This window comes from Solanum pennellii, chromosome 8 (assembly GCF_001406875.1).
Source record: "Solanum pennellii chromosome 8, SPENNV200".
In the NCBI taxonomy this organism is placed as follows: domain Eukaryota; kingdom Viridiplantae; phylum Streptophyta; class Magnoliopsida; order Solanales; family Solanaceae; genus Solanum; species Solanum pennellii.
The window spans coordinates 61,693,220-61,705,861 of record NC_028644.1 but is presented as its reverse complement, the minus strand read 5'-3'; the positions used below and the strand labels follow the sequence as shown (position 1 = coordinate 61,705,861).

Here is a 12,642-nt window from a genome sequence, read left to right as displayed (position 1 = left end):
GGGGGGGGCGCAAATAAGAGAATGACACAGATAATAGTTATTCACCCTCGGTCTGATTGTTTGTGGTCCCCGGTATCAATAAGCGGAGCATCAACATTTACAAGAGGTTGAGGTGGTTCAGATTTTGTTTTTTCCACTTGAACAGAAGTTCCGGAAGCAATAGATTCATGCTTGGCCAATACACGCTGCAACTCATCATTCAGCGCTAGCCCTTGGCAGAGCAGTGATTCATCCCTGTATGAGGTAAATGTAAGGATCCCACAGGAATCACAACCAAATGGTGCATAATAAATATGGCAGGGCAGATAGAAAATATAGCAAAGACTCAGACTAAGAATAAGAGATTCGATTTAAGTTCCAATATCATGGCCAGTCCAGCATATTTGTATTGCTTGATAAGATATTGTTGTCCTTACTGAATCACTACAACTTCCGATGGAATTAAAAATGATTAGCCTTTACTTCTCTCCCCAACAATTGACTTATAAACATGACACAAATTAGAAGCTTCAAGTTTCAACTAATTAACTTACCCTCGTCCACTATAAAAAAAATTCTGTAGCTATGGAACTCATAATAAATAAAAAGGAATCTAAAAGACACTAATCAATAAATTCAGAAGAGAAAAATAGCAAGCATTCCCCCCTCCTGCTCTCAGTTTCCTGACAAAGCATCCCAAACTGCAAATGCAGACGGTGGGCAAGGCTCTATTAACCAATTCAAAACCTTAAGTCTTACTGCTAAAAATTAAAACTATTCCAGACCATCTAAAGCAAGTAACACTCACAACAAACTTTGACTACTTGAAGCGTCCAGGTCAACAGAGCACACGCGTTCCTCTTTAAATAGAATTATGTGACATGCACTAGTGTATGTTAATGAGTATCCATCTCATTTACCGAAACAATAATAAAAACCTTCCAGGTTTCAATCAGAACTATCCAAATGGGCCCCTAATTTCCTCATCAGTTCCACTTCATCAATACGAATATAGTACCCCAAAAAATAAATTTTGATAAACCTGTCAAGATTTTACAGGAATAGCACTTAATGAGAAGTAATCTGAGTAAAACAAGGCCTTACGTAGTCGAGTTTACAAGGTGTACTACCCTTTGCTTGTAGGTACGACATTGTTCCACCAAATCAACAATCACCTCTTGTTTCAGCCCCTGCAAACCAACAAGCAAATATATTATCGCAGTGAACAACGAGAATTAACTCAGCAAAATAACATATAAAGATTTCGACACAAAAGAACTGAATCAAATTTAGGAAATTTCAACACCAAATATTGTTCTACTTAGGGTAAATACGTATCTAAGAACCAACTACGTGAGCTGACAACAATACACCGCAAAACTTTTAGCCTGCCCAGTTTGCATTGAAGTAAGAATATCTTAATGTTGAAAAATGCCCTCAACAGATTCTATAAGCAAGACTCTACCTCTTTGTTTTCAGGATCTAATGCACTCAACATTTCAGCAAGGACATCCATGATACCACGTGCATTCTGGATCTCTGTCAAGCTAGCAACATAAAAAGAAGAAAATGAGAATTAACTACCACAGCAAGCCTAACAGTCGATAGTTAAGCGGTACAGGTATTAAATGACATTCACCAGCAGCTGCAAATCATTCATCTTGTTTCAGGTTATAACAATTACAATATATTAACACTAAAAGGACAACATATATGAGTTCAAATTAGTCAAAACAAGTAACATCAAGTCTAGATATGATAATGCATCTCAGAAGAGAGATATCAACACCAATCATAGACATATAACATATAACATATCAAAGATAAGTGCTGAAATAAAAAGAAGACGTGAGAATGAATTTTCATATATATATTATTATTTCTATTTACAGCTGAGCAGATTAATCTTGGATTGCGTGACCTAACATCTAGATGTCAAACTCATAAAATACATCAAAATGAAGAAAACTAGTATAATTGGCGAAGTAAGAGGAGACTACTGATCCTAAAAATCCATTACTGATCCTACAGTGTGCCTGCTATGATCCTACCACTTTTCAATTCTACCAGATATTTGGATAGACTCAATGAACTTGGATCAAGATCCATGGAAGTTCAAACAGATATTGCACAAAAAGGAAAAAAAAAACACCAGCAACCAGTCCTAAGGTTATTCACCCGTTACATTTTGGGCAATGCCAATAAGAGAGTATCATTGCTGATGGAGGATATTAATCCCAAGTTCTCTTCAATTCTTCACTGTCATCAAAATGATGGTTTTCCGTTGACTTTAAACATGTGTATTGTATCACCTGCCTAAATTTACATTTGGTTGAGGCATTGAGCTCAACCATCAAATATGTCAAGGCATGCTCTAAGAAATTAGTCATCAAAAAAGTTGTGCTAGGAGAAGTTCTCCTAGACTGGCTCTCCATTTTTGCTTTTGCACATCAATTATACCAACTGCACCTGCTGACAGCTCCACAACAGGACAAGAAAAAAGAGAGAGAAATCACAGTAAATGACTTAAAAGTCTAAATTCTTTCAAGAGTTAGAAATGTAAGACTCACCTCAAGGCCGGATATTCAGCCTCTGCAGAAGACTCAGCTGCTTCCTGACCGGATTCAGGATTCCGCAGATTCTGTGGGTATGAAGTCAGCGGATGTGTTTGGGGGGGTGTGAACACGGGGGCTGCTTTCTCAGCTCTCTGAGGGAAAACAGCTCCAATGCGCTGGAACGTCAAGCAGTATGTTTAAAACTCCATTTTTGAGAAGCAACAAAATGCTAAAGGAATGACATGACATGACAACTGTGAATGAACAAAATACGTGTGGTGGAAGCTAGAAGTCTGGTTCAATAAGCGTCTTAATTGGAACATTAGCAACCATTGAACTGCTTGGTGATATGCATTCATCCAACAAGTGCTATGTTGCAATTGGACCCTATACTAATTAGTAGCTGATTTTGGATGATAGGTTAGAAAACTGAACTATCACCAATAGACCCAGTTTCTTTACTTAATTGTTTTGAATACTTAAGACATGAATAACTATCACATGCAGATACACAAATTAAAACCAGCAGAAAGACTTACAAGCAACTCCTGGTATGCACCATAAAATTGTGGATATCTTGCCCTTGGTCCTCCAAATGCTTCTTGCCACGTGTCTATCAAAATTAGTACTTTTTCCTTGACATGCAAGTCAGGTTGCTGTTACAGAACAGTACATAAAGATGCCTTAACTTGTGAAGAAAGAAAAAGGTTCAAAAAAGACATAAAGGAGTTTGAGAGTCAGCAAGAGGTCACCTTCTTTTTTACAATTTTCACCATCTCATGAAGAAGATCTTTCTCAGCAACATGCATATGGACAATATCCCCACAATTCTTGACAATTGTTTCCAACAGCTGAAAAATGTAAACTCAATTATAATGTCCAATCAACTTATTAATTTGATAGGCTGGAGTTCAAAGTTATAAAAAAAATGTTAAAGCAACAGTAAATCAATCAGTATCCTTCATGACTTTTAGAATCTTAAAAGATAACATCAAAAAATTCAGTCTTTCTCATAGGGTCACACTGCTAATGAAGGGGAATTTAGGCAACCGAAGACTCTTAAAGAACACAAGTTGATTGAGTGAAAATATGTATCTATTTGAATTCCAAGACATACCTACTTTGATATACAGTTTTTGTATGAATATTCAATATTTTGTCCAACTCTTCTAGGAGCTGATGAGAAGTGAACTTCTAGATTTTCCATATGAATCTACTAAATCATGATTTCCTTGCCCACTAGATCTTAACAGAAAGGGGAAAAGTGTATAAATCTAATGGTGGTAGTAAAAATAACTGAAAGGAGTCCTGAACAATTCTAAAACCCAACCAAATGGTAAAGTTTTCTTTATTTTAATGCATCACAAGAGTTCAACAAGATGCATAACAGCAAGGAGTACATTTAATTAAAAAACTTGTAATAGTTGAATGTGATTTAGAGGGGCATCCGTATCAAAGTAAGAATGATATAAATGTGGAATATTAAGTTACTTGACCTTTGTTTCAAACATCAAGTGAAACCAAGATACCAGACTTATCTTCATCAATCAATCACTCCCTCCGTTTCAAAAAGAGTGGCTTAGTTTGACTTGACACGGAGTTTTAGAAAATAAAGAAGACTTTTGAATCTTGTTGTCCTAAATTAGAGTTATGTCAAATGTACAAAATTGTCCTTTAATCTTGTGGCCTTAAACATGCCACGTGGAAAGCTGAAACTAAAATGTTACCAAAAAAAAGAGAGAGGCCATTCTTTTTGAAACAGATTAAAAGGAAAGGAGGTCATTCCTTTTTAAACGGAGGGAGTATTTCTTATTGCTGAAACTTTCTTTCCTAGTACTATATATTGGCTCACTTAAAAATTTTCATTTAGTTGTAGAAAATAACCAACTTCAATCAATTTCTCATTTACTGGTTTCAGAACTATTTTGTTCAGTAAAGAAGTCAATCCCGGTGGGTTGAACATTTTTTACTATATTTCAACTTTTTTATGGCGAAAGAATTTAGAGACTGTTTGGCTTTCTGGGTTTTGGCTTATGACTATAAGCCAAAAGCCATAAATTATGCCTTTTGACTTCTTCTTTTTTTTTGGTTATTTTGGCTTAAAAACAAGTGTTCATAAGCACTTTTTTATTTTAGCCAAATACTATAAAACTACTCAAAAGCCATTATGGTTTAAAAGCACCTAAATAAGTCAATCCAAACAGGCTCATGTCATTCAACCCAAAGCTTTAAGGAGATGAGTCAAGTAGCTCGAGATCATATTGGAAACCTTTACACAATCAATGAGATACAAGTACACCTTCAACACCTTCTGCACGTGAATTTTTGCTCCCTTTTTCGAAAGGATATTCAACAGTAGCAGGTCTAGAATCAAGGGAGATAGATTAGGCTTAATAGGTTCAACAGTAGCAGGCCTCGAGGGAGATAGATTAGGCTCAATAGGTGATGAGTGGACCTGGAGTAATGTAAGTGGATAGATGGACTTAATTGAGAGAGGTATAAACCCTGAGAAGCTCCATGAGCTGAGTTGAGAAAAGGAAAAGCCTAGAGAGGAAGCAATTGTGGAAATGGGCTCACCAAAGTTTCACTCTATTACAAGGCGAAAGAATCAAAACATTCAACTCAAAACCTTAAAGCAACGGGTGAAGTAACTCAGGATAATTATAAACCTTTTTGGAAGGTGGAAAACCCTAACACAACCTATGAGGGACAACTGTAGCATTCTTAATTGGTGTAAGTTCATTGCAAGTTCGGCAAGGTACATCTATAGGGTAACAACCACCAAATAAAACAAGAAAATTCCCAATGACAAGGACGAAGCCGTAGCACTGATAGAGTACTCTAAAGTAGAATGTACAACAACGTAAATAATATATTTATCCATTCAAATTGTAGATGAGCGTTGTCATTTAACACCCTTTTGTAATTTCTTTACAAGAACCGTACATCTTTTTCTAATACCGTACTGTTTGGGGCAACTTATGTACACCTAGCGAATTTCATGGGGTACTTGCTACCTAAGTAACTTTGTCCACTAAGGCTTAGGCAGATAAGAAGAATTCATCTAGTGATTTTTGCCTCCGCTGAAGTTGAACCGGGGCCTCAGGGATATTCCACCTCATCGACCACTAGGGAACATCTTTGGGTGTAAGAACTATTTATTAAACATCCATATTTTCAAACATATTATCTAATCAACTACAAATTTAAGAAAGCACCTAGCACTAAGAAAGCATAGGATGCACCCTTGTGTGTCACCAGAAAGACTAGACATCACTCTAATAGTTGTCTTTTATACAATAAGCTACACGCGAAGACCTGATTAGAGATTGCTTCAGATGCACAGTGCCATATATCACCACTCCACCTCAAGGATACTCCATGATAATGTATATGTGGTTTTTCTTAACTAATGATCATATAGCATATATGACCATATATGTAGTTAATAAGAGAGAGAGAAAATAATGAACATGAAAGAGTTGACGGAGTTTTCTGGATTCCTAGTCTACTATAACTGACTAAAGAGGTAGCATAAATTTAACACTCGAACATCGCCTACATAAAAGAAAGAAAGACAAAGTAGCACAAAAGTTGAAGAGTTAACAGTCCATATGAATGAAGTATTAAGGCATCAATTTTGACGGCTTAAGAAGCTTACTGTCAGAGCAAGAAGTTGAACTTTGGGATTCTTACTACCAAGACGTCTTTTTATTCCCTTCACGACATCTTTGGCTTGCCTGGTAAACCGTAAACCCAAAAGAACATAAATATCAATAATAACTTTAGACAATCTTCCACCAAAGGTAAAAGCACATATCCATATTGGCAAGCCACTAAAACGAGAGAAAATTTAAAAAGAAGGAAAGAAGAAGAGAAAGGAAATTTTAGTGAGCAATACTACATGATGCAATTACAGTCTAGTTCATTGGATTTCTATTGATGTTTTTCTTTCCAGTGAAAGGGAAAGTTATATATTATTATAATACTCTGAAGAACCACATATGAGAAATATTACAGATTATTTACAGAAGGCCTAAAGATCACGCTGCGTCACTGTCAGTTAACCAGAAGACTAAGAAAATATACCTTTCACGGGTTCTTATCTTGACCAACAAAACAGAAAGTTTAAGTACCATAACTTGAGTTGACAAACAGAAAGTCATTTTTTCAAAGCATCTTCAGTTCCTTCATCCACAATACCCCGATTTCCATTTAATGGACGTAAAATATATCCTCAATTGGGGTGATAAAATTATCAACTGTGCATATGATGAAACTCCCTGGAAACCAGAAATGGTGTCCAAACATGGAACACGTGTACCGCAGATACAGCTAAAGACATACTTAAGATCATTTAAATAGGCTGCACTATTAGATGCAATCAAGATTTTTTATTTTGTTTGGGATGGTAAGCTTTTCAGGTGCACTCACGGTTAAATGGATGAAGTTAAGATCAAACCAATGCTCTTCATTAAGTTAGTCCACCTAGTTGAGGAAAGGTACAAAAAGGGACTTGTTGAGAATGCGAGTGATTCGAAGTAAATTGTTGATAGCAACCATAATCATAAGAAACTTGAGCACTTAATGTGTAAAACGTTCATGTTAATTTTTTCTTTGTTTGAGAATAAACAAAATTTTAAGCTTGAGGGAGTTGATTAGTTGGGAACTGACGTCTATTACTTGAATTGTAGCCTCTCTAAGTAAAGGTCTAACAGCATAACTAACTTATTTTGTTGGTCTCAGGTCTATGAACTCAAAAGGAAACAGAGGGAATAAATGTATCAAAAAGTGTGGAGGAAGACCACGTTTAGAGCAAAAAGCTGAAAATCAGAGAAAAGAAAAATTGCAAAAGGGAAAAACGTGGAGACAATTTCTGTACATCTCCACGATTGGAAGAAATCACACAGGAACAACATGTTGATCCAGTCGTGATTCCAATCGTCTGGTTGATGAAGATGTGAAGTTCGGAGCCTAAGACAATATGGGCAAAAATAGAGATGATTGCCAAACGCAATTGGTCTTAAATCCTAAGAGAAAAATCACATATTAATTCCTCGTAGAAAGGTACATAAACCAGCAAGGTCAGAGACTTATTAATTTCTGGCACTTCTTAAGGATTAATACCACGCTTAGTTTTGGCTACATTTATTATCCAGGGCCATCTTTTCCAAGTCAGAACTCATGTAACTTCGAAAATTTATAGCATTCTCAAAAACACTAATTGGTTTGCCGTATGCTTTTGCCAAGATGCATGTGTCGATGGCATTTTCACAGACGCACCACCTTAGAGTTTGTTACATTTAGGGCTCAAACGCCACCTTTGACAACACTATCAGAAAACATAGTAAAAAGATTCCTTTTTTTGGGTTTGATAAGTAAAAATGACTTAAACTTTTAGGATACTAGGAGTCGATTTTGAGACAAGGCAATAATAATAAGAATACAATGGGCTGGTAAGCCAACCGTTTCAGTTTATGGATCAGCTATATCTCCTTGCACACAACCTTGGCACAAGGAGAGGATGAATTTGATGCAATACAGTACATATGCGCAACAGAATATACAACACTATTTTCAAACTCAATTGACAAAGAAAAGCCATAGACGCCAGAATTATCATTGATATTCGGAGGAGCAGCTCATCAGAGTTCTTAAGAAAAACAATGCATCAGACAGCATAACATACAAAGTAAAATGAACTCAGGACTAAGAAAGGTCATTTTGCTCATCATGACAACAGCTAAAAACTCGCAAGGATATTTTACCCACATAAAATGAAATGCAAACCTAAACTAGACTTCGACAACCCAAAGAGACTAATCCAATTAACAAGCATGACACTAAAGCTCACTGGTAGGCATTGCAAAAATGATTCCCTATCTAACAGGAGCTAGCAGCAGAATCACTCACTTCCGTTTCGCATAATGTCACTAGCACTCCCCTGACTTCCTAACCAAACAGGTTTTAGTCTAATCAATCACCTCATCGAATTAACAGCTTTTTTCATGAAATTCTCAACAAAGATACTATTAATTTTTCCTTTTTGGTAAATAACACAGTTGCCACTATCCTATACATTCATCTAAAGCTTCGTAAGTCATCAACAACTCAACAAGCAACTACTTAAGTGCTACATCTAACTTCGAAAACCAGTTCTAAACTCAGTCTATATCATTGGAACACTCTCAGGTCACCTAAACCAACAAAAAGTAAAAGAGAAAAAGGCAAAAGTTTAACATACACAAAACCGTAAATTAAAAAGAGCAAGGAAAGAGAAGCATACGCGGGATCGTGATTGCAAATATCGCAGATCTCGAGATTCATAGCCCAATCAGGACCTATGAGCATATCGCTCGTTGCTCTTTCCACCATTGAATTCACCATCCTTATATTAGTTACTTCTGTTCACCTCCGACAGAAAATCTCCAGCTTTTTTCCGATCAAAACCACCGGTCAACTCCCCGGCGATATCAAAAGAAAGATTCGCCGGCGAGATTTTCAATTTGCACTAGAATCCCTGAACTTATGAATCAAACAGTTTTGTAGAACCACACGGCGCTCTTTCTCTCTCTTATCTGCGATCGCACCTTTTTCTTTTTCTTCCTTCACTTAATTTTTCATTGACAAATATGAATATTTTAGTCCTCCATTTTAATTCAATTCGACTTCCCTTTTTTTTTTTTAATCCATTTTTAAAAACTTCAATATATATTAAAAATTATTTATTGCATTCTTTGACTCAAAAGGAAGTGTTGGGATGACTTGTGTGAAACCCTATCATAAAATTATTTTTTACATTTTTGTACTGGCTCAGTTTCAATTTATTTGGATTCTTTTTCCTTTTATTTCATTTAAGGAAAACAATTTTAATTTCAACGTATATTTTTTATCAAAAAATTAAGATAGAATTAATTTGATTATAAAATTATTAAAGCAATGATTTAAGACTCCATTTTTTTTAAAAGATGTTAGTATTAAATTTGAAGAAAATAAATGAGTAGAGAATATATGTAATAACTTTTTACCCTATTTAATGTGGAAATCATTGTAAGTAATTGAAAATAAATAATTTGTAAGTATTATAGTATCTTTTCTTGTGCGGCTACCTATTTTTGGCCTAATTTATTTGATGATTAAAAAAATCACATTATTCCTATATTTATTTTTTCCATCCCATTTCCAACCGATCAAACTTATACATTATGCAAATCTAGAGTTGTTTGTATTAAAAAATATTTTATTTTTGGTGTCTTTTCCAAATTTGAAGCGCAACAAAAAGTCAATAGTATTATTTTACCTCCATTTTTTTTATTGGTCCAATTTTAACTTTCTATTTATCCCGTTTATTTAATATTTTTGAAATCAAGAAAATTTTTGAAAAACATAAAACATTTTAAATAAATAAATTGATTTTAAATTTTTCTTAATTAATAGAAGTACAGTGACAAATTTACTATGTTAATTATTATTTTTTAATAAACGTATCAAGTCAAAAATAAACGAGTAAACATGGACAAAAGTATGAGGTAATTAAAAAAAAGTAGTTCCTCTGTTTTATTTTATATGTCAAGTTTCGGATTTTAAGAGTTAAATAAGTCTATCTTTGATTATAAATTTTTCATAAATTATTTAAATATTTTAAATATCAATTATTATGAATTATAATACTTTTTATGTAATATTTTAAATATATAAATTTTATTTTTAAAAAATTTAAAATTTCATACGATTAAACTTTAACTGTTTAACTCTTAAAATATAAAAAGTATTATATAAATTGGGACCAAAAAGTTGACTACATTGTAAAATGAAAATGTTGATTTGAAAGGAAAGGAATGGAAGAGGACGAATGGGAGTAAAAGGCGGTGAAAATCCTCTATGTCATAGAATTGTTGGTTAGTTGATGGCCGAATGTTCGGCCGACATTTATTAAACGGACGGTGGGGATTTGTTTGTTTTTAAAGATTCTTCATTGAAAGTGGTCAGCGTCACCATGCATTATTTATTATACAGGCACCAGCTTTTACAATTCTACTTGCAGTTTTAACTAATAAGGATATGATGTCATTGTACACTTTGAAAATAAATTATTTACAAGTGAAGTCACAATTTTGGATCGATTAAACGAATTATTATCGAAATATGTTATCGTTATGCTCTTTTATAATAATGGAAAAGATCGAATATGCCCATAAAGTATTATGAGTTTTGGGCAAATATATCATGTTTTTAATAGTTTAGTTCAAAATGTCTTTGTCATTTCATAGTTGGTCTAGATATACTTTATATTCAATGAAATAAATAACTCAACTAACTTATTAATAAGTAAAAAATAGTTACTTACACTTTTAAAATAAGGGCATAATGTTTAAACATGATTCTTAACTTAACGTCAGTTGATAAGGATGACTTTTAACTTTGGATTTGCACAAGTAGGCAACTGGGTCTAATTTGTTTTCATTAAGATTAAGACGTCTGAATATGAATACACAACTGAATATTAAGATACGCATTAAGATCTAAATGGGTAAATCTGAATAAATATCTAAATACTAAGATGTTATCTCTGAATCTGAGCAACAGATTATTGAGACTGTTTGTTTTCAATATCTGAATGTGCATATGAAATTAAACATTATCAATAAAATATTATAAAAACCTCATTTTTTTAGTAAAATAATTTTTTTATATAGAAAATAATATTTTGAACATTTTTATAGTAACAAGGTAATATGATTTATCTGTTAAAAATTTAACATTAAGTTACATCATTAATGTGACTATTCTTTGCACTCAAAATCTTCGAGAATATAATATAATGTCATGTAAAATAGTTTATAGAGTAGTAATATAATGTTTATGAAAACGTTTTATTTTATAATGGATATTTGTTATTGTTATTGATCAAATAACTAATATTTTTTTATTTTCTGAAACCGTGCTAAATATTATATCATGAATGCTTATCAATTCAAATATATTAATTAATTTATGAAAGCAAAGGACGTATATTTAGTTAGTAAGAATAAAGAAAATTATAACGGTAAGCACATAATTAACATTAATTAAATAAGACAAAAAAACTTTTACGAGTTATTGTGAAATAGTTGAATTAATATAGGAGTCTTATTTTTGAGTCTGAATGGTGTTAATAGTGTATTATAGATCTGATTCATTCTGATGTATTCAGACCCATTAAGGCCTCATTTGTTTCAATTAAGATTAAGAGGTCTGAATCTGAATACACGTCTGAATATTAAGATTTGCATTAAGATCTAGGTGTTTTGATCAGTCAATACACATCTAAATATTAAGATGTGGTATCCAAATCTGAACACTAAATAATTAATGCGTTTGTTTTCAATATCTGATGTGGAAGTGAAATTGAATATTATATTATTAAAATATCATAAAATTTTCCTTTCAACAAAATATATCACTTTTGATTAAAAAAAGTTTTAAAATTTTTAATAATCATGATTTATAATACTATTTTTTCATTCAAAAACTTTGATAAACAACAATACAACAAAAATATTATTGCAACCAGTATTCTTGAGTCTTGACACACATCAATACAAGAAAATTATTAATATAAAAAAAAACCTTGAAAAGATTTATGAAAACTTACCAGTTGAGAAAAAATGTGTTTGATTGACAAAAGTGAGAAAGAAAGTTTTTAGTTATAATATAAAATAGCACGCCCAAAGCAGAAAAGCTATGATTTATTATTTGATAAGTTATCAAATGAGTCTGAATGTTGTTAAGAGTCTCCTACAGATCTGATCCGTTCAGACCTCTTCAGACCCATTAATTTTTTTTAAAAAAATAAAACAAATGAACTTAATGAGCTGGTCAGACCTAAAAAACAAACGTACTTAATGGGCTAAATCTGAATGATTAAGATTAAGACCTCCATTAAGTGCAAACAAATGAGGCCTAAGAGACTTATGAGGAAATAAACAAATAAACTTAATGAACTAAATATGAATGATTAAGATTCAGTCCTAAAAAACGAACACACTAAATGAAGTGAATCTGATTGATTAAGATTAAGACCTTCATTAAGTGCAAACAAATGAGGCTTTAAACTTGTATAAAATTG

General features: G+C 33.0%; 1 protein-coding gene across 1 annotated transcript in view; it reads right to left on the bottom strand.

The window, feature by feature from the left end:
• The window catches only part of LOC107028639 (TOM1-like protein 9), an 11,923-nt gene extending 2,734 nt beyond the window's left edge, over positions 1-9,189 (bottom strand). Inside the window, exons 1-8 of the mRNA XM_015229783.2 lie at positions 8,821-9,189; positions 6,196-6,274; positions 3,287-3,385; positions 3,074-3,190; positions 2,550-2,710; positions 1,445-1,526; positions 1,084-1,169; positions 46-234 (exon numbers count right to left, since the gene is read on the bottom strand). Of these exons, the coding sequence (XP_015085269.1) occupies positions 46-234; positions 1,084-1,169; positions 1,445-1,526; positions 2,550-2,710; positions 3,074-3,190; positions 3,287-3,385; positions 6,196-6,274; positions 8,821-8,921 (914 nt within the window). The 5' untranslated portion in view covers positions 8,922-9,189. The remainder of the gene's footprint in view (positions 1-45; positions 235-1,083; positions 1,170-1,444; positions 1,527-2,549; positions 2,711-3,073; positions 3,191-3,286; positions 3,386-6,195; positions 6,275-8,820) is intronic.
• Between the last annotated feature and the right edge of the window lie 3,453 nt (positions 9,190-12,642).